A 22,973-nucleotide genomic window follows, 5' to 3' on the forward strand; every position below is an offset into this window, starting at 1 on the left:
GATCCGGTGACAACCACCAAAGAAGAGAGTCTCTGGTCTCTTGATCCAGATTTATCTGAGGAGATAAATTCGCATAGTCCCCATTCCACTGTCCGAGCATGCACAGCTGCAGTGGTCTGAGATGAAAGCGAGCAAACGGAATGATGTCTATTGCCGCTACCATTAATCCAATGACCTCCATACACTGATTCACTGATGGCCGAGGAATGGACTGAAGTGCTCGGCAAGTATTTAGAATCTTTGATCTTCTGACCTCCGTCAGAAATATTTTCATGTCTACCGAGTCTATCAGAGTTCCCAAGAAGGGAACCCTTGTCCGTGGAACTAGTGAACTCTTTTCTATGTTCACCTTCCAACCGAGTTCTCAGGAAAGACAACACTGTGTCCGTGTGAGATTTTGTCAGATAAGTCGACGCCTGAATCAAAATATCATCCAGATAAGGCGCCACTGCTATGCCCCGTGGTCTGAGAACCACTAGTAGGGCCCCTAGAACCTTTGTAAAGATTCTGGGTGCAGTGGCCAACCCGAAAAGAAGAGCCACGAACTGAGAATGTTTGTCCAGGAAGGCAAACCTTAGGAATTGATGATGATCCTTATGAATAAGGATATGAAGGTATGCATCCTTCAAGTCCACGGTAGTCATATATTGACCCTCCTGGATCATTGGTAAGATTGTTCGTATAGTCTCCATCTTGAACGATGGGACTCTGAGAAACTTGTTTAGACACTTGAGATCTAAAATGGGTCTGAAAGTTCCCTCTTTTTTGGGAACCACAAAGAGATTTGAGTAAAACCCCTGTCCCTGCTCCAGTTTTGGAACTGAACAAATTACTCCCATGGTAGAGAGGTCTTCTACACAGCGTAAGAACGCCTCTCTTATTATCTGGTCTACAGACAATCGTGAAAGATTAAATCTCCCTCTTGAGAGAAAATCCTTTAATTCCAGTTGATACCCGTGGGTCACGATTTCCAATGCCCATGGGTCCTGAACATCTCTCGCCCAAGCCTGGGTAAAGAAAGAAAGTCTGCCCCCTACAAGATCCGGTCCCGGATCAGGGGCCGTCCCTTCATGCTGTCTTTGTAGTAGCAGCGGGTTTCTTGGATTGTTTACCTTTATTCCAAGCCTGGTTGGGTCTCCAGACGGACTTGGATTGAGCAAAATTCCCTTCCTGCTTTGTGGAGGAAGAGGAAGCAGAGGGCATTTCTTTAAAATTTCGAAAGGAACGAAAATTATTTTGTTTGCCCCTCATCTTAACAGACTTATCCTGAGGTAGGGCGTGACCTTTACCTCCAGTAATGTCAGAAATAATTTCCTTCAATTTAGGCCCGAATAGGGTCTTGCCCTTGAAAGGAATAACTAAAAGCTTAGATTTTGATGACACATCAGCAGACCACGATTTGAGCCATAACACTCTACGTGCTAAAATGGCAAATCCTGCATTTTTCGCCGCTAATTTAGCAATTTGAAAAGCGGCATCTGTAATGAAAGAATAAGCTAGCTTGAGCACCTTAATTCTATCCAAAATATCCTCTAATGGGGTCTCTACCTTCAGAGACTCTTCTAGAGCATTAAACCAGAAAGCTGCTGCAGTAGTAACTGGAACAATGCAGGCTGTAGGTTGTAAAAGAAAACCCTGATGAATAAATAATTTCTTTAGAAGACCCTCTAACTTTTTATCCATAGGGTCTTTGAAAGCACAACTGTCCTCAATAGGTATAGTTGTACACTTAGCCAGGGTAGATATAGCTCCCTCCATCTTAGGGACCGACTGCCAAGAGTCCCGAATGGTGTCTGATATGGGAAACATTTTCTTAAAATTAGGAGGAGGAGAGAACGGTATACCTGGTCTATCCCATTCCTTTTTTACAATTTCCGAAATTCTTTTAGGAACCAGAAAAACATCAGTGTAAGTAGGCACCTCTAGATATTTGTCCATCTTACACAATTTCTCTGGTGGTATCACAATAGGGTCACAATCATCCAGAGTCGCTTAAACCTCCCGAAGTAACAGGCAGAGTAGTTCCAGCTTAAATTAAAAGGACATGACGTCCGAATCTGTCTGAGATAATATCTTTCCTGAATCTAAAAGTTCTCCCTCAGACAGCAATTCTCTGACCCTCAACTCAGAGCACTGTGAGGGTACGTCGGAAATAGCCAATAAAGCATCAGAGGATTCAGTATTCACATTAATACCTGACCTACTGCGTTTACCCTGTAACACTGGTAATTTAGATAATACCTCTGTAAGGGTAGTTGACATAACTGCAGCCATCTCCTGCAGAGTAAAAGAATTAGACGCACTAGAGGTACTTGCCGTCGTTTGTGTGGGCGTTAAAGGTTGTGACACTTGGGGAGAATTAGATGGCATATCCTGATTCTCTTCAGACTGAGAATCATCCTTAGGCACACTTTCTTTACTTAAAATATGCTTTTTACATTGTAAGGCCCTTTCAGTACAAGAGGTACACAACGTAAGAGGGGGATCCACAATGGCTTCTAAACACATAGAGCAATTAGTATCCTCAATGTCAGACATGTTGAACAGACTAGCAATAACCACAATAGTCGTTAAACACTTTATTTATTGATTAAAACAATTTTTTGAAAAACGTGTACTGCGCCTTTAAGGAATAAAAAAGCGCACAAATTTTTCCAAACTGCCCAAAAACGTTAAATAACGCTGTAAAATTAGCTACACATAATCAATAGTGCCAAAAATTATTGCACCCTAAGAGCAAAGGGTGAAATTAACCTCTAAAAGATATTTATAGCAAAAAATATGTTTAATTTGAAAAAATAACCCCTGCACCTTGCCACAGCTCTGCTGTGGCGCCTACCTGCCCCCAGGGTACTGCAAAATGACTCGACAACAATCCGGTTAACAGAACACTAGTTTAGGCCCAACCGGAGCTAATGCCTGCTGCCTTCTCAGCCAGAGTAAGCTGCACGTCTGAGCGAGCGAAAATAGGCCCCGCCCATCATGGACGATGTTCGCATTAGACTGTACAACCGCATGGGAAGCGGTTAGCATAAAGCCATGTGGTCCCTCAGTACAACATAAATAAACAGCCATACTGATTATTTGATCTTCCCAAATAAAAAACATTAAGCTGCCTCTCCCAGTGTCCCTTTATATATTTTATCTTCCATCCATGAGATCGAAGAAGATATAGAAGAGCTTTCGAATGGTCTTCTGCCAGACGACAGGATGGTGCTTGAACCAGAATATCGTCCAAGTATTGCGCCACTGCTATACCTCTGGTTCTGGGCACTGCAAGCAGAGCCCCAAGAACCTTCATAAAGACTCTTGGAGCAGAAGCTAGACCAAACGGAAGTGCAACAAACTTGAAGTGCTGGTCCAGGAACGCAAACCTTAGGAACTTGAAGTGTTCCTTGTGTATTAGAATGTGAAGGTAAGCATCATTCAGATCTATCATCTATCGTGGTCATGAACTGTCCTTCCTGAACTAAAGGAAGGATGGACCTTATTGTCTCCATCTTGAACGAGGGTACAGCTAGGAATTTATTTAAGCACTTTAGGTCCAGAATCGGGGGGAAAGTTCCCTCCTTCTTTGGGACCACAAAAGGATTTGAGTAGTTTCTCAGACCTCTTTCTGCAAGAGGTACCGGTACAATGACTCCCAGGGATGAGAGATCCCTAACGCACCCCAGAAAGGCTTCTTGCTTTTCTGGCCTTAAAGACAGGTTTGACAAGAGGAATCTGCCCCTGGGTGGATGAGACTTGAAACCTATCCTGTATCCCTGAGTGATGATCTCCAGGACCCACGGGTCTTGCATGTCCTCAAACCAAGCGTCCAAAAAGAACAATAGTCTGCCCTCTACTAGATCAATAGCCAAATCGGGGTCTGACGCTTCTTGTTTTGCTTGTACTTATTCCAGGACTGAGCTGGCTTCCAAGTCCCCTTGGATTGCTCTGGCTTTGCGGAGGGATGCTGACTTTGGGATATATCTGAACGAAAGGAACGAAAATTAGGACCTTGACCCTTAGGTTTGTTCTTCTTATCCTGCAGTAAAAAGGCACCTTTGCCTCCCGTAACAGTGGAGATAATTGAGTCCAGGCCTGGACCAAATAGAATATTTCCCTTAAATGGGAGGGAAAGAAGTCTTGACTTCGATGTCATGTCCGCAGACCAGGACTTCAGCCAAAGTGCCCAGCGGGCTTGAACAGAAAAACCTGAAGCCTTATCATTCAGGCAAATAATCTGCATATTTGCATCACAAATCAAAGAATTAGCCACCCTTAAAGCCTTAATTCTTTCCAGGATGACATTGAGGGGGCCCTCCACCTTGATCAACTCAGATAAGGAGTCACACCAGTAGGTAGCCACTCCAGCAACAGCCGCTGCCGGTTGAAATATCCCGTATGTTGAAACATCTTTCTTAACGGAGTTTCTATCTTTTTATCCATGGGCTCTTTAAATTACGAACTATCCTCAAGCGGGATAGTAGTGAATTTAGCCAGTGTGGAGATAGCGCCATCCACCTTGGGGGTGGAACCCCAAACTCCAATTGAAAGTCTGGAACCGGGAATCATTTCTTAAAGGAAGAAGAAGGGGAAAAAGAACCAATTCTTTACCATTCATTCTTAATAATGTTCGCCATCTTTACGGGAACCGGGAAAGTCTGTGGTACAACCCTGTCCTCGTAGACCCTATCTAATTTAGGAATCAAAGGCTCCTCAGGCAATTTAGGCTCTGGGACCTCCAGTAGCCAAAACTTCCTTTAGCAGAAAGCGTTCAATCCTAAATCTAAAGTCTGGTTTCTCCACAGCTGGAGGCCTAGAGGCAGCAGATTCCGACCCAGAAAGAGCACCCTCTGAAGTATCAGAGACATCTTCATCAGCGGATAATCTTGTATTAGATAAATCCAATAAACTAGTAGATGATCCCTGGGAAGGATAGCAATATTTGACTTTTCGCTTGCGGTTAGCAGGGTGAGGCCACAGACACTGCCGTTAGTAACTGCTCAGTAAAGTCTGGTGGTAAAAGGGCTCCTCCAGATGGAGGATTAGGAGTGCTATGGGAAGCTGCATGTGTATTAGGAGATGACTGTAGGGTGCGCACCTCACGGGACGGAGACTTCTCAGTGGTGCTAAACATATTAACTTTTTTTTACATGATTACATTATCAATGTATGTGGAACATAATTGAGCAGGAGGGTATACTACGGCCTCCTCACAATATAGACAGGTATTAGACTTAGGTAAAGAGGGAGTACCCTCTAATGCATCAGAATCCTCTATAGCTTGCGCTTATAAAACAGACTATAGAGTAATAAGATAAACGGCACCTTTATACCCCCAATGGCTGGGGCACTCACCACCTCCTATGACCCAAGCCAAACAGAGAAACTGATTCTTCTCCGGTAAACCGCACGGTCAGGAAAGAGGAAACTAGTGCCTAGATTTAGAGTTTTGCGGCCAAAGGAGCTCTCTGAAGGGCTGCGTTAGGCTCCAAAAAGGGAGCGTACAGGCATATTTACCGCCACTTCAACTCTCAATACCAGCGTTGCTTACGGTAGCGGCTAGCTGGAAAAACGTGCTCGTGCATGATATACCCATAGAAAACAATGGGGCAGTTTGGGCTGAAAACAAACCTAACACCTGCAAAAAAGCAGCGTTAAGCTCCGAACGTAGCCCCATTATTTCCTATGGGGAAACACTTTCTAAGTCTGCACCTAACACCCTAACATGTACCCCGAGTCTAAACACCCCTAACCTTACACTTATTAACCCCTAATCTGCCGCCCCCACTATCGCTGACCCCTGTATTGTATTATTAACCCCTAATCTGCCGCTCCGTACACCGCCGCAACCTACATTATACCTATGTACCCCTAATCTGCTGCCCCTAACATCGCCGACCCCTATATTATATTTATTAACCCCTAATCTGCCGCCCCCAACCTACACTTATTAACCCCTAATCTGCCGACCGGACCTCGCCGCCACTCTAATAAATGTATTAACCCCTAAACCGCCGCACTCCCGCCTCGCAAACCCTTTAATAAATAGTATTAACCCCTAATCTGCCCTCCCTAACATCGCCGACACCTAACTTCAAGTATTAACCCCTAATCTGCCGACCGGACCTCGCCGCTACTCTAATAAATGTATTAACCCCTAAAGCTAAGTCTAACCCTAACACCCCCTAAATTAAATATAATTTTAATCTAACGAAATAAATTAAATATTATTAACTAAAGTCTTCCTATTTAAAACTAAATACTTACCTGTAAAATAAACCCTAATATAGCTACAATATAACGAATAATTATATTGTAGCTATTTTAGGATTTATATTTATATTACAGGCAACTTTGTATTTATTTTAACTAGGCACAATAGCTATTAAATAGTTATTTACTATTTAATAGCTACCTAGTTAAAATAATTACAAAATTACCTGTAAAATAAATCCTAACCTAAGTTACAATTAAACCTAACACTACACTATCAATAAATAAATTAAATCAATTAACTACAAGTACCTACAATTACCTACAATTAAATAAACTAAACTAAATTACAAAAAAAAACAACACTAAATTACAAAAAATAAAAAAAGATTACAAGAATGTTAAGCTAATTACACCTACTCTAAGCCCCCTAATAAAATAACAAAGCCCCCCAAAATAAAAAAATTCCCTACCCTAATCTAAATTAAAATAGTTAACATCTCTATTACCTTACCAGCCCTTAAAAGGGCTTTTTGCGGGGCATGCCCCAAAGAAATCAGCTCTTTTGCCTGTAAAAAAAAACACAATACCACCCCCCAACATTACAACCCACCACCCACATACCCCTACTCTAACCCAAACCCCCCTTAAATAAACCTAACACTACCCCCCTGAAGATCTCCCTACCTTGAGTCGTCTTCACCCAACCGGGCCGAACTCTTCATCCGATGGACCAAAAGAAGACATCCGGAGCGGCACAAGTCTTCATCCTATCTGGGCAGAAGAGGACATCCGGACCGGCAGACATCTTCATCCAAGCGGCATCTTCTATCTTCATCCATCCGACTAGGAGTGGCTCCATCTTCAAGACCTCCGGCGCGGAACATCCTTCTTCACCGACGACTACCGACGAATGAAGGTTCCTTTAAGTGACGTCATCCAAGATGGCGTCCCTCGAATTCCGATTGGCTGATAGGATTCTATCAGCCAATCGGAATTAAGGTAGGAAAAATCTGATTGGCTGATTGAATCAGCCAATCAGATTCAAGTTCAATCCGATTGGCTGATCCAATCAGCCAATCAGATTGAGCTCGCATTCTATTGGCTGATCGGAACAGCCAATAGAATGCGAGCTCAATCTGATTTTTCCTACCTTAATTCCAATTGGCTGATAGAATCCTATCAGCCAATCGGAATTCGAGGGACGCCATCTTGGATGACGTCACTTAAAGGAACCTTCATTCGTCGGGTAGTCGTCGTTGAAGAAGGATGTTCCGCGCTGGAGGTCTTGAAGATGGAGCTGCTCCTCGTCGGATGGATGAAGATAGAAGATGCCGCTTGGATGAAGATGTCTGCCGGTCTGGATGTCCTCTTCTGCCCGGATAGGATGAAGACTTCTGCCGCTCCGGATGTCTTCTTTTGGTCCATCGGATGAAGAGTTCGGCCCGGTTGGGTGAAGACGACTCAAGGTAGGAAGATCTTCAGGGGGGTAGTGTTAGGTTTATTTTAGGGGGGTTTGGGTTAGAGTAGGGGTATGTGGGTGGTGGGTTGTAATGTTGGGGGTGGTATTGTGTTTTTTTTTTACAGGCAAAAGAGCTGATTTCTTTGGGGCATGCCCCGCAAAAAGCCCTTTTAAGGGATGGTAAGGTAATAGAGCTGCTATTTTAATTTAGATTAGGGTAGGGAATTTTTTTATTTTGGGGGGCTTTGTTATTTTATTAGGGGGCTTAGAGTAGGTGTAATTAGCTTAAAATTCTTGTAATCTTTTTTTATTTTTTGTAATTTACTGTTTGTTTGTTTTTGTAATTTAGTTTAGTTTATTTAATTGTAGGTACTTGTAGTTAATTGATTTAATTTAATTTATTTATTGATAGTGTAGTGTTAGGTTTAATTGTAACTTAGGTTAGGATTTATTTTACAGGTAATTTTGTAATTATTTTAACTAGGTAGCTATTAAATAGTAAATAACTATTTAATAGCTATTGTACCTAGTTAAAATAAATACAAAGTTGCCTGTAAAATAAATATAAATCCTAAAATATCTACAATATAATTATTCGTTATATTGTAGCTATATTAGGTTTTATTTTACAGGTAAGTATTTAGTTTTAAATAGGAAGACTTTAGTTAATAATATTTAATTTATTTCGTTAGATTAAAATTATATTTAACTTAGGGGGTGTTAGGGTTAGGGTTAGACTTAGCTTTAGGGGTTAATACATTTATTAGAGTAGCGGCGAGGTCCGGTCGGCAGATTAGGGGTTAATACTTGAAGTTAGGTGTCGGCAATGTTAGGAAAGGGCTGATCGGAACAGCCAATAGAATGCGAGCTCAATCTGATTTTTCCTACCTTAATTCCAATTGGCTGATAGAATCCTATCAGCCAATCGGAATTCGAGGGACGCCATCTTGGATGACGTCACTTAAAGGAACCTTCATTCGTCGGGTAGTCGTCGTTGAAGAAGGATGTTCCGCGCTGGAGGTCTTGAAGATGGAGCTGCTCCTCGTCGGATGGATGAAGATAGAAGATGCCGCTTGGATGAAGATGTCTGCCGGTCTGGATGTCCTCTTCTGCCCGGATAGGATGAAGACTTCTGCCGCTCCGGATGTCTTCTTTTGGTCCATCGGATGAAGAGTTCGGCCCGGTTGGGTGAAGACGACTCAAGGTAGGAAGATCTTCAGGGGGGTAGTGTTAGGTTTATTTCAGGGGGGTTTGGGTTAGAGTAGGGGTATGTGGGTGGTGGGTTGTAATGTTGGGGGTGGTATTGTGTTTTTTTTTTACAGGCAAAAGAGCTGATTTCTTTGGGGCATGCCCCGCAAAAAGCCCTTTTAAGGGATGGTAAGGTAATAGAGCTGCTATTTTAATTTAGATTAGGGTAGGGAATTTTTTTATTTTGGGGGGCTTTGTTATTTTATTAGGGGGCTTAGAGTAGGTGTAATTAGCTTAAAATTCTTGTAATCTTTTTTTATTTTTTGTAATTTACTGTTTGTTTGTTTTTGTAATTTAGTTTAGTTTATTTAATTGTAGGTACTTGTAGTTAATTGATTTAATTTAATTTATTTATTGATAGTGTAGTGTTAGGTTTAATTGTAACTTAGGTTAGGATTTATTTTACAGGTAATTTTGTAATTATTTTAACTAGGTAGCTATTAAATAGTAAATAACTATTTAATAGCTATTGTACCTAGTTAAAATAAATACAAAGTTGCCTGTAAAATAAATATAAATCCTAAAATATCTACAATATAATTATTCGTTATATTGTAGCTATATTAGGTTTTATTTTACAGGTAAGTATTTAGTTTTAAATAGGAAGACTTTAGTTAATAATATTTAATTTATTTCGTTAGATTAAAATTATATTTAACTTAGGGGGTGTTAGGGTTAGGGTTAGACTTAGCTTTAGGGGTTAATACATTTATTAGAGTAGCGGCGAGGTCCGGTCGGCAGATTAGGGGTTAATACTTGAAGTTAGGTGTCGGCAATGTTAGGAAAGGGCAGATTAGGGGTTAATACTATTTATTATAGGGTTTTTGAGGCGGGAGTGAGGCGGTTTAGGGGTTAATACATTTATTAGAGTAGCGGTGAGGTCCGGTCGGCAGATTAGGGGTTAATAAGTGTAGGTAGGTGGTGGCGACGTTGGGGGGGCAGATTAGGGGTTAATAAATATTATGTAGGTGTCGGCGATGTTAGGGGCAGCAGATTAGGGGTACATAGGGATAATGTAGGTGGCGGCGGTGTGCGTTCGGCAGATTAGGGGTTAAAATTATTTATTAGAGTGGCGGCGATGTGGGGGGACCTCGGTTTAGGGGTATATAGGTAGTTTATGGGTGTTAGTGTACTTTAGAGCACAGTAGTTAAGAGCTTTATAAACCGGCGTTAGCCCAGAAAGCTCTTAACTATTGACTTTTTTCTGCGGATGGAGTCTTGTTGGTAGAGGCTCTACTGCTTACTTCAGCCAAGACTCTAAATACCAGCATTAGGAAGATCCCATTGAAAAGATAGGATACGCAATTGGCGTAAAGGGATCTGTGGTATGGAAAAGTCGCGGCTTGGAAGTGAGCGTTAGACCCTTTCCTGGCTGACTCTAAATACCAGCGGGCAGTAAAAAGCAGCGTTAGGACCCCTTAACGCTGCTTTTGACGGCTAACGCAGAACTCTAAATCTAGGCGAGTGTGACCACACCCGGTCACATGGTGCGCAATGCAGGACCGCCCCTGCTATAGGAAAAAGCACGCCAAGCCATCAGCCTGCACAGCTTACAAAAACGAATGTGAAAACCTGTACGTTTCAACATCTGCCTGAGCCTTATCTCACACATGTCACAGCATAATCATAATAAAATAAAATTATTTGATTAATCCCCCCTGTTCAATAATCCCCCTCCGGAAATATTAACCCTTGATTCCATACAGATAAAAGGAGCCACACAGTGACCCTGTCTTCTTGCGTTATCATATGTGTATAAAAATGAAAAAATCTTACCGGAATCTATGCCGGGGAACAGAAACACGGTCCTTCAAGTGTGACAGACCGTAGCATCGCTTCTGACATGGACTTGAGTGAAGCTGACATGGACTGATTGCTTAGGAGCTGTTAATCTGAGTCTGGATGGTTTCGCAGAAAGACTCTCCCTGCATCTCCAGACTCTAACTTTCTACAACGCTCTCACTGAGAGGCTGACAAGACTACTTAAAACTCCAGTCCTATTTCTAAGGGCAGATACCTTTATAAGGAACTACTCCTAATCTTCTGACACTTCTCTGCCAACCTCCTGTGATGAAAGGCAAAGAATGACTGGGATATGAGAAAAGTAGGGGGGAGTATTTGAGCCTTTGGCTGGGGTGTCTTTGCCTCCTCCTGGGGGCCAGGTTCAGTATTTCCCAACAGTAAGGAATGATGCCGTGGACTCTCCTCATATTAAGAAGGAAAATTATTTAATGTTTTGAGGTATTTTGGTGGCAAGGGCTACAAAAAATAAATTGCAACCACTTACTAAATCCTTATTATCCATATTAAACATTTTATTGCAGGGCAACTAGAAGCAGGAATCCCTGTACAATAGACATATACAGAAATAATAGCAATACAGCATACAGGTGATTAGATCTAATTGTTATTATGTTACAGAAAATCTTCAGTTGAAACTAAACTGTTTCAATTTACAACTCTTAGGCCTAGATTTGGAGTTTGGCGGTAGCCGTGAAAACCAGCGTTAGAGGCTCCTAACGCTGGTTTTAGGCTACCTCCGGTATTTGGAGTCACTCAAAATAGGGTCTAACGTTCACTTTTCAGCCGCGACTTTTCCATACCGCAGATCCCCTTACGTAAATTGCGTATCCTATCTTTTCAATGGGATTTTTCTAACTCCGGTATTTAGAGTCGTGGCTGAAGTGAGCGTTAGAAATCTAACGACAAAACTCCAGCCGCAGAAAAAAGTCAGTAGTTAAGAGCTTTTTGGGCTAACGCCGGTTCATAAAGCTCTTAACTACTGTACTCTAAAGTACACTAACACCCATAAACTACCTATGTACCCCTAAACCGAGGTCCCCCCACATCGCCGCCACTCGATTAATTTTTTTTAACCCCTAATCTGCCGACCGCCACCTACGTTATACTTATGTACCCCTAATCTGCTGCCCCTAACACCGCCGACCCCTGTATTATATTTATTAACCCCTAATCTGCCCCCCACAACGTCGCCGCCAGCTACCTACAATAATTAACCCCTAATCTGCCGACCGCAAAGCGCCGCCACCTACATTATAGCTATGTACCCCTAATCTGCTGCCCCTAACACCGCCGACCCCTATATTATATTTATTAACCCCTAATCTGCCCCCCTCAACGTCGCCTCCACCTACCTACACTTATTAACCCCTAATCTGCCGAGCGGACCGCACCGCTATTATAATAAAGTTATTAACCCCTAATCCGCCTCACTAACCCTATAATAAATAGTATTAACCCCTAATCTGCCCTCCCTAACATCGCCGACACCTAACTTCAATTATTAACCCCTAATCTGCCGACCGGAGCTCACCGCTATTCTAATAAATGTATTAACCCCTAAAGCTAAGTCTAACCCTAACACTAACACCCCCCTAAATTAAATATAATTTTAATCTAACGAAATTAATTAACTCTTATTAAATAAATTATTCCTATTTAAAGCTAAATACTTACCTGTAAAATAAATCCTAATATAGCTACAATATAAATTATAATTACATTGTAGCTATTTTAGGATTAATATTTATTTTACAGGCCAATAGAATGCGAGCTCAATCTGATTGGCTGATTGGATCAGCCAATCGGATTGAACTTGATTCTGATTGGCTGATTCCATCAGCCAATCAGAATATTCCTACCTTAATTCCGATTGGCTGATAGAATCCTATCAGCCAATCGGAATTCGAGGGACGCCATCTTGGATGACGTCCCTTAAAGGAACCGTCATTCTTCAGTTGGACGTCGCTGGAAGAAGATGGGTCCGCGGTGGAGGTCTTCAGGATGGAGCCGGTCGTCATCGGATGAAGATAGAAGATGCCGCTTGGATCAAGATGGTTGCCGGTCCGGATCGCCTCTTCTTCCCGGATAGGATGAAGACTTTGGAGCCTCTTCTGGAACTCTTCAGCCACCGGATGATGGATCGCCAGCCCCCGCTTGGGTTGGATGAAGATTTTGGAGCCAGGATGGATCGGTGATACCTGGTGAGGTGAAGACAAGGTAGGATGATCTTCAGGGTCTTAGTGTTAGGTTTATTTAAGGGGGGTTTGGGTTAGATTAGGGGTATGTGGGTGGTGGGTTGTAATGTTGGGGGGGGTATTGTATGTTTTTTTTTACAGGCAAAAGAGCTGAACTTCTTGGGCCATGCCCCGCAAAGGGCCCTGTTCAGGGCTGGTAAGGTAAAAGAGCTTTGAACTTTAGTAATTTAGAATAGGGTAGGGCATTTTTTATTTTGGGGGTCTTTGTTATTTTATTAGGGGGCTTAGAGTAGGTGTAATTATTTTAAAATTGTTGTAATATTTTTCTTATGTTTGTAAATATTTTTTTATTTTTTGTAACTTAGTTCTTTTTTATTTTTTGTACTTTAGTTAGTTTATTTCATTGTAGTTATTTGTAGATATTGTATTTAATTAATGTATTGATAGTGTAGTGTTAGGTTTAATTGTAGGTAATTGTAGGTATTTTATTTAATTAATTTATTGATAGTATAGTGTTAGGTTTAAATGTTAAAAAACATACATACACAGATTGTAGCATCATTACATTTCATGTAAATACATCTCATCTTTTAAATCATTTGATATGTTTACAGAGACATTTTTAATCTATTTGGTTGCCAAAAGCATTATTTCTATATCTGCAGAAAATAAACAACAGGCAAAAAGAATCAATAATATATACAACTATAGAAAAATAGAAAGATCCCATTCTTTGTTCATTCCTTTAGGGGTAAGTGTCCCTAATATTAGGGACACTTACCCCTAAAGGAATGAACAAAGAATGGGATCTTTCTATTTTTCTATATAATATAGAATATAGAAATAATGCTTTTGGCAACCAAATAGATTAAAAATGTCTCTGTAAACATATCAAATGATTTAAAAGATGAGATGTATTTACATGAAATGTAATGTAATAATGCTACAATCTGTGTATGTATGTTTTTTTAACATTTGATGTATTGATAGGGTTAAATTCTCTCTATCGCCACCTAGTGGTGTTTAGGTATATAAAGGTGTGAGAATTGTTTGTTTGGCATGGCATGAATACGTTGCCCGAAACGTTGCCCGTTATTTGTCTTATCTAATAAATATTAGATTTATGCTGTCACCTTCCTGACTGTTCTTAGCTAGACACATCTAGTTAGCCAATCACAAGAGACAAATGTGTGCAGGCACCAATCAGTAGCTAGTCCCCACTAGTGTAGGATATGTGCATATTCTTTTTTAACAAGGTATACCAAGAGAACGAAGCACATTTGATAATAGAAGTGAATTTAAAAGTGTCTTAACATTACATGCTCTATCTGAATCATGCAAGTATAATTTTGACTTTCCTATCCCTTTAATAAGTGATTCACACTCATTGAAAGTATAAATGATCCTTTGCTCAGAGATAAAAAAAATAATAGATCCACTGGGGAGCAGTTGATATATATACCATATACCTCTGAACCCTTATATCTTTTTTGTAATATTTTTATGAATAATTTTTATCAGTGTATATATGAGTGTAACTGTATATTTTCATGTATTTATGTTGTGCTTGGTGCAACTTTTAACTCCTTGGCTCCGAATTATCAAATGGTGGGCGGACATGATTAGCTGTAGCAAATGATGTCTGCCCGACATAGCTAAATGGTTCTGGTGAACTGTTAAATGCTGCCCCCTACAGATTCGGGGGTGTCAATCAACCTGATCGTATCTGATCGGGTTGATTGCTCTCCGCCGCATCAGAGGCGGCGGACTAGTTAAGAAGCAGTGGTCTTAAGACAGCTGCTTCTTAACTGTTGTTTCTGGTGAGACTGAAGGCTCGCTCGGAAACAGGGGGATCAGGGACCATTTGGCCCTTGTTAAATCGCCCCCCTTATCCATTATGTGAGGTCTTCAGTTGCGCTAACTTGAAGAGCGTAAAATGCAAATGCTCTTGCATGTTAATGCGGGCGCAATATAAAGTTAGCATGCCTCCTGTAATTTAGCCTTTAATGTTTGAAATGTTTAAGGTGAATTTTTTTTTTCCAGGAAATGGTCTAGCAACACAAAACGGTATGAAATTCTCCACTTACGACCGAGATGGAGATATATATCATGCAAACTGTGCTTTGATCTTTAAGGGGGCATCTTGGTACAGCAACTGCCACAGCGCAAACTTGAATGGTAAATATCTGAAAGGTGAAACCACGGAGTATGCAACTGGCATGACGTGGTCTCCCTGGAAAGGACAATACTACTCCCTAAAGACATGTGAGATGAAGATAGCGCCAGCCGAGTAACCCTCACATCACCATCCTGAGTGTGCGCTGATATTACTGCTGTACAAACAACTCTTCACAACTTATATTTGTCTGCAAAATACAGTTTAAACAATTCTGTCTATTAAGAAATATATTTGTTTTGCTTTTTTCAAAAAAATAATAATAAAAAATAAAGCATTTTTATTTCATAATTTTTTTAAATGTTTGATATTATGTGTGCAGGGTCTGAGATACTAGGCACAGGGTAATTAAATATTTCCTGGCAGGTTTAAGCTGGGATTACAAATAGTCCTAGACTGATTTAAAGGCTTTGAAAGCTGCAAAAATGTATACAGCTGTGGAGCAGGGAGATGTGACTGAGGTTTTTAGGGTTATCAGGTGTCCTCTGTAAAATACTACATGACCAGCAGATGAATGAGCAGTAGTTGTGTCTATCATTAGACCTCAAAGCAGACCAGTGCCCCTGCATCCCCGCTGTCAGTCACATGACAACATCAAATCACTAATTAGTGCACTGCCCCTGCAGCCCCTCTGTCAGTCACATGCCCAAATCAAACCACTAATTAGAGCACTGCCCCTGCAGCCCCTCTGTCATTCACATGCCCAAATCAAACCACTAATTAGAGCACTGCCCCTGCAGCCCCTCTGTCATTCACATGCCCAAATCAAACCACTAATTAGAGCACTGCCCCTGCAGCCCCTCTGTCATTCACATGCCCAAATCAAACCACTAATTAGAGCACTGCCCCTGCAGCCCCTCTGTCATTCACATGCCCAAATCAAACCACTAATTAGAGCACTGCCCCTGCAGCCCCTCTGTCATTCACATGCCCAAATCAAACCACTAATTAGAGCACTGCCCCTGCATCCCCGCTGTCAGTCATATGACAACATCAAACCACTAATTAGTGCACTGCCCCTGCATCCCCTCTGTCAGTCACATGACCAAATCAAACCACTAATTAGAGCACTGCCCCTGAAGACCATTTGTCATTCACATGCCCAAATCAAACCACTAATTAGACCACTGCCCCTGCATCCCCGCTGTCAGTCACATGACAACATCAAACCACTAATTAGTGCACTGCCCCTACAGCCCCTTTGTCAGTCACATGACCAAATCAAACCACTAATTAGAGCACTGCCCCTGAAGACCCTCTGTCATTCACATGCCCAAATCAAACCACTAATTAGAGCACTGCCCCTGAAGCCCCTCTGTCAGTCACATGCCCACATCAAACCACTTATTAGAGCACTGCCCCTGAAGCCCCTCTGTTAGTCACATGACCACATCAAACCACTAATTAGAGCACTGCCCCTGAAGCCCCTCTGTCAGTCTCATGCCAACATCAAACCACTAATTAGAGCACTTGCCCTGTGACACTTCTGTGAGCACCATACTCACATTATATGTCAGATCAGACCCCTGGCTCTGAAGCCCTTTTGTTATGGATATGCCACATCAGACCTCAGATCAGACCCAATGCCCTGCACCCCTCTGTCAACTACATACCCACATACCCCACAGCCCTTACCTTGATATGCCCTGTCAGCTGCTGTGTGTATATGTACATATTTATCAAGCTATATTTTACATAATTAATATAAGATCCATAGGATTCAATGGATAACATTAATTATGCAGATAGATCAATATTTATTTCTATGGTTAACTAGGATCCTAAGATTATAAATAACTCTTGTGTTTATTGCTTTGGTGTCATCCTTTTTACGTTTGGCAGTGTCAACAGGTGAAGGTGACCTAATACATATAGTGTGAGTGTAAATACAGTGATTCCTACTCAAGACAAGGTTTACTGAGAAATGAGATTGCAATTATATATTTAATGAGGTAACAGTACTCAATAGAAATAATATGTGACTTGAAACAAAGCACTGATGAGAGATACACAAACAGTGCATCTAATCCTTAAGGGACTGTACAACATTTATCAGCAAATATTCTTTGCATTGCAAGGTATATGTTTTAAAATCAAAATAATATAATTTTGCTACCATAAATTAGATACTCCCCACTGTATAACCTGCTTTAGGCAATCAGAGCCAGATGTAAATAAGTTCCAGCTCTTAGCTAACTAATCACTGTGGAGGATGTTGCAGGGCCAGGTAAATGTCACCATAAGTATGATAATAGCACCACATTCTCTCTGGTAGAAAGTGGAACAAGCACACATGTCAGAGGCATTTTACAGCAAACAGCTAATGTCGAGACACAAGGTGGGCGTGAACAGCTGATTAAGCAGCTCCGAGGAGCGGTAATTTTAAACTATTTTAGCCGCATTTGCAGCGGTTCTATCTGGGACATCTTACACGGAGCCCACGCTGAGTGAGGACATATCAAAGTGTATAATCCGTGCATTAAAGCCTGGGAATTGGGACACTGGGATACCCATTCAGCATTGAGCAAACAGTGACTGCTAAACAACCAGAACTGCCAGTGAGCCTTTAAACTGTTTGGAGCCTGTACATACCTCATTTTGTTTGAGGGCACTTCCTGTGAGTAGATACCCTGAAGGGGCTCACCTTGTATATGATTATGTATGTTTTTTAAAAATATAAAATTGATTTGCACTATGTAGGTACTTTTGTGCGCTTTTCTGTTCTTATCTTTGCCTTAGATCTTTTCTTCTATCCGTGGGATAACGGATGTGTTTGTGAATACAGCAGCCAGCACCTACCTAGATCCCCTAACATTGTGTGGGGCCATCACATATCCTTTTTTATAAAACACCAATAAATTACAATATTAAGAATTGTCCAGAATTGTATATACTACATGTGATTGATAGTGAGTATAAGTGCTTGTAAAATCATCATATTATATGTGGTATATTTTTTCATTCATTATTTGTTTGTGAGTTATTCAACTCTTAGAGAGCGCAGTTTTTTAGTATTCTATCACCCTTAGGAGTGATTTATACTTAATTTTGTTTATATATATATATATATATATATACATATATTAATTTATTTAAAAATTTCTAAGATAGATGTGCAAGATTTGTGAGTGCACTATAATCACACAGAGGACTAACAAAGAAGTGTAACATTAGACAATGGGAGAGTTAAAAGTGTCACAGGCAAAGGTCATCAGTACAATGTGAATTACTGTTAAGATACAAATAGCAATAAAGTTTATAAACAGATATAAGGTAAGTTGCCAATTGTAAACCATCCTGGCACAATACACAAAGGTTACTCTGTATACATAGAATAGGCACTTTGTTTCACTTGCAAATACAAACCTAGGTCAGTGTGTTTGAATTGCAACAATTACTAGGGAAGATGTTGCAATACACAGAGCTGACACACGGCTAGATTTGGAGTTTTGTCGGTAAGGACCCGCGTAGCTAACGCCGGCTTTTTTCTGGCCGCACCATAAAAATAACTCTGGTATTGAGAGTCCACATAAAGGCTGCGTTAGGCTCCAAAAAAGGAGCGTAGAGCATTTTTAACGCAGCTTCAACTCTCGATACCAGAGTTGCTTACGCAAGCGGCCAGCCTCAAAAACGTGCTTGTGCACGATTCCCCCATAGGAAACAATGGGGCTGTTTGAGCTGAAAAAAAACCTAACACCTGCAAAAAAGCCGCGTTCAGCTCCTAACGCAGCCCCATTGTTTGCTATGGGGAAACACTTCCTAAGTCTGCACCTAACACCCTAACATGAACCCCGAGTCTAAACACCCCTAACCTTACACTTATTAACCCCTAATCTGCCGCCCCCGCTATCGCTGACACCTGCATTTTATTTTTAACCCCTAATCTGCCGCTCCGTAAACCGCCGCTACTTACATTATCCCTATGTACCCCTAATCTGCTGCCCCTAACACCGCCGACCCCAATGTTATATTTATTAACCCCTAATCTTCCCCCCACAACGTCGCCTCCCCCTGCCTACACTTATTAACCCCTAATCTGCCGAGCCGACCTGAGCGCTACTATAATAAAGTTATTAACCCCTAATCCGCCTCACTAACCCTATAATAAATAGTATTAACCCCTAATCTGCCCTCCCTAACATCGCCGACACCTAACTTCAATTATTAACCCCTAATCTGCCGACCGGAGCTCACCGCTATTCTAATAAATGTATTAACCCCTAAAGCTAAGTCTAACCCTAACACTAACAACCCCCTAAATTAAATATAATTTTAATCTAACAAAATTAATTAACTCTTATTAAATAAATTATTCCTATTTAAAGCTAAATACTTACCTGTAAAATAAATCCTAATATAGCTACAATATAAATTATAATTACATTGTAGCTATTTTAGGATTAATATTTATTTTACAGGCAACTTTGTAATTATTTTAACCAGGTACAATAGCTATTAAATAGTTAAGAACTATTTAATAGTTACCTAGTTAAAATAATTACAAAATTACCTGTAAAATAAATCCTAACCTAAGTTACAATTAAACCTAACACTACACTATCAATAAATTAATTAAATAAAATACCTACAATTACCTACAATTAAACCTAACACTACACTATCAATACATTAATTAAATACAATATCTACAAATAACTACAATGAAATAAACTAACTAAAGTACAAAAAATAAAAAAGAACTAAGTTACAAAAAATAAAAAAATATTTACAAACATAAGAAAAATATTACAACAATTTTAAACTAATTACACCTACTCTAAGCCCCCTAATAAAATAACAAAGACCCCCAAAATAAAAAATGCCCTACCCTATTCTAAATTACTAAAGTTCAAAGCTCTTTTACCTTACCAGCCCTGAACAGGGCCCTTTGCGGGGCATGCCCCAAGAAGTTCAGCTCTTTTGCCTGTAAAAAAAAACATACAATACCCCCCCCCAACATTACAACCCACCACCCACATACCCCTAATCTAACCCAAACCCCCCTTAAATAAACCTAACACTAAGCCCCTGAAGATCATCCTACCTTGTCTTCACCTCACCAGGTATCACCGATCCGTCCTGGCTCCAAAATCTTCATCCAACCCAAGCGGGGGCTGGCGATCCATCATCCGGTGGCTGAAGAGGTCCAGAAGAGGCTCCAAAGTCTTCATCCTATCCGGGAAGAAGAGGCGATCCGGACCGGCAACCATCTTGATCCAAGCGGCATCTTCTATCTTCATCCGATGACGACCGGCTCCATCCTGAAGACCTCCACCGCGGACCCATCTTCTTCCGGCGACGTCCAACTGAAGAATGACGGTTCCTTTAAGGGACGTCATCCAAGATGGCGTCCCTCGAATTCCGATTGGCTGATAGGATTCTATCAGCCAATCGGAATTAAGGTAGGAATATTCTGATTGGCTAAATAAAGCTAACACTAAGCCCCTGAAGATCTTAAATAAACCTAACACTAAGCCCCTGAAGATCTTCCTACCTTGTCTTCACCTCACCAGGTATCACCGATCCGTCCTGGAGAGCTCCTCCGATGTCCTGATCCAAGCCCAAGCAGGGGGCTGAAGATGTCCATGATCCGGTCGAAGTCTTCATCCAAGCGGGGCAGAAGAGGTCTTCCATCCGATTGAAGTCTTCATCCAAGCGGGGCAGAAGAGGTCTTCCATCCGATTGAAGTCTTCATCCAGGCGGCATCTTCTATCGACATCCATCTGGAGCGGAGCGGCAGCATCCTGAAGACCTCCGACGCGGAACATCCATCCTGGCCGACGACTGAACGACGAATGACGGTTCCTTTAAATGACGTCATCCAAGATGGCGTCCCTCGAATTCCGATTGGCTGATAGGATTCTAACAGCCAATAGAATGCGAGCTCAATCTGATTGGCTGATTGGATCAGCCAATCGGATTGAACTTGATTCTGATTGGCTGATTCCATCAGCCAATCAGAATATTCCTACCTTAATTCCGATTGGCTGATAGAATCCTATCAGCCAATCGGAATTCGACGATGTTAGGGAGGGCGATGTTAGGGAGGGCAGATTAGGGGTTAATACTATTTATTATAGGGTTAGTGAGGCGGATTAGGGGTTAATAACTTTATTATAATAGCGGTGCGGTCCGCTCGGCAGATTAGGGGTTAATAAGTGTAGGCAGGTGGAGGCGACGTTGAGGGCGGCAGATTAGGGGTTAATAAATATAATATAGGGGTCGGCGGTGTTAGGGGCAGCAGATTAGGGGTACATAGCTATAATGTAGGTGGCGGAGCTTTGCTGTCGGCAGATTAGGGGTTAATTATTGTAGGTAGCTGGCGGCGACGTTGTGGGGGGCAGGTTAGGGGTTAATAAATATAATATAGGGGTCGGCGGTGTTAGGGGCAGCAGATTAGGGGTACATAGGGATAACTTAGCTGGCGGCGCTTTGCGGTCGGCAGATTAGGGGTTAAAAAAATAAATCGAGTGGCGGCGATGTGGGGGGACCTCAGTTTAGGGGTACATAGGTAGTTTATGGGTGTTAGTGTACTTTAGAGTACAGTAGTTAAGAGCTTTATGAACCGGCGTTAGCCCAGAAAGCTCTTAACTACTGACTTTTTCCTGCGGCTGGAGTTTTGTCGTTAGATTTCTAACGCTCACTTCAGACACGACTCTAAATACCGGAGTTAGAAAGATCCCATTGAAAAGATAGGATACGCAAATGACGTAAGGGGATCTGCGGTATGGAAAAGTCGCGGCTGAAAAGTGAGCGTTAGACCCTTTTTTGAGTGACTCAAAATACCGGAGTTAGCCTAAAACCAGCGTTAGGAGCCTCTAACGCTGGTTTTCACGGCTAACGCCAAACTCCAAATCTAGGCCACAGTATGGTGCTGTTTTCTCATATAACATAAGACATAATACCTGTGAATGTGTCACTAGCAATGATATATACATCTTTTTTATTTGTAAAGCGTGTAGTGTTTTACAGTAAATGGACACACCCATTGAAAAGCATCTTGAATGCTAATTATCATATCCTTTAAGTGTCTAGTTAGGGACACATGTTCCTGTATATTTCAAACAATAATTGTGCAGCTGCATGAAGGTTTGGGATTCCATGGAATGCACCACAGTGTCTCTGCTGAGAGTTGAAAAAAATGCAATTTTTAGATTTTAATTGCTAGATAATCAGTAATAACAATTGATGAAAGGTCACTGCGACATTATAACTGCATAATTGCCTTTTATGAGGAATTGCATTCAGATATAATTCAAATTGAGCGCCATATACTGTGAGGGAAAAAGTTATTTGATCCCCTGCTGATATTGTGTGTTTGCCCACTGACAAAGCAATGATCAGTCTATAATTTTAATGGTAGGTTTATTTGAACAGTGAGAGACAGAATAACAACAACAAAATCCAGAAAAACGCATTTCAAAAAAGCTATAAATTGATTTGCATTTTAATAAATGAAATAAGTATTTGATCCCCTATCAATCAGCAAGATTTCTGGCTCCCTGGTGTCTTTTATACAGGTAATGAGCTGAGATTAGGAGCACTCTCTTAAAGGGAGTGCTCCTAATCTCAGTGTGTTACCTGTATAAAAGACACCTGTCCACCGAGGCAATCAATCGATCAGATTCCAAACTCTCCACCATGGCCAAGACCAAAGAGCTATACAAGGATGTCAAGGACAAGATTGTAGACCTACACAAGTCTGGAATGGGCTAAAAGACCATCGCCAGGCAGCTTGGTGAGAAGGTGACAACAGTTGGTGCAATTATTTGCAAATGGAAAAAACACAAAATAACTGTCAATCTCCCTCGGTCTGGGGCTCCATGCAGGATCTCACCTCGTGGAGTTGCAATGATCATGAGAATGGTTAGGAATCAGCCCAGAACTA

At 41.2% G+C, this 22,973-nt stretch overlaps 1 protein-coding gene across 1 annotated transcript in view; it reads left to right on the forward strand.

The window, feature by feature from the left end:
* Positions 1–15,376, forward strand: part of LOC128642300 (microfibril-associated glycoprotein 4) — a 58,358-nt gene extending 42,982 nt beyond the window's left edge. The window contains exon 7 of the mRNA XM_053695019.1: positions 14,953–15,376. Coding sequence (XP_053550994.1) covers positions 14,953–15,203 — 251 coding nt within the window. The 3' untranslated portion in view covers positions 15,204–15,376. The remainder of the gene's footprint in view (positions 1–14,952) is intronic.
* The last annotated feature ends 7,597 nt before the right edge of the window (positions 15,377–22,973 follow it).

Source organism: Bombina bombina, chromosome 11, assembly GCF_027579735.1.
Source record: "Bombina bombina isolate aBomBom1 chromosome 11, aBomBom1.pri, whole genome shotgun sequence".
In the NCBI taxonomy this organism is placed as follows: domain Eukaryota; kingdom Metazoa; phylum Chordata; class Amphibia; order Anura; family Bombinatoridae; genus Bombina; species Bombina bombina.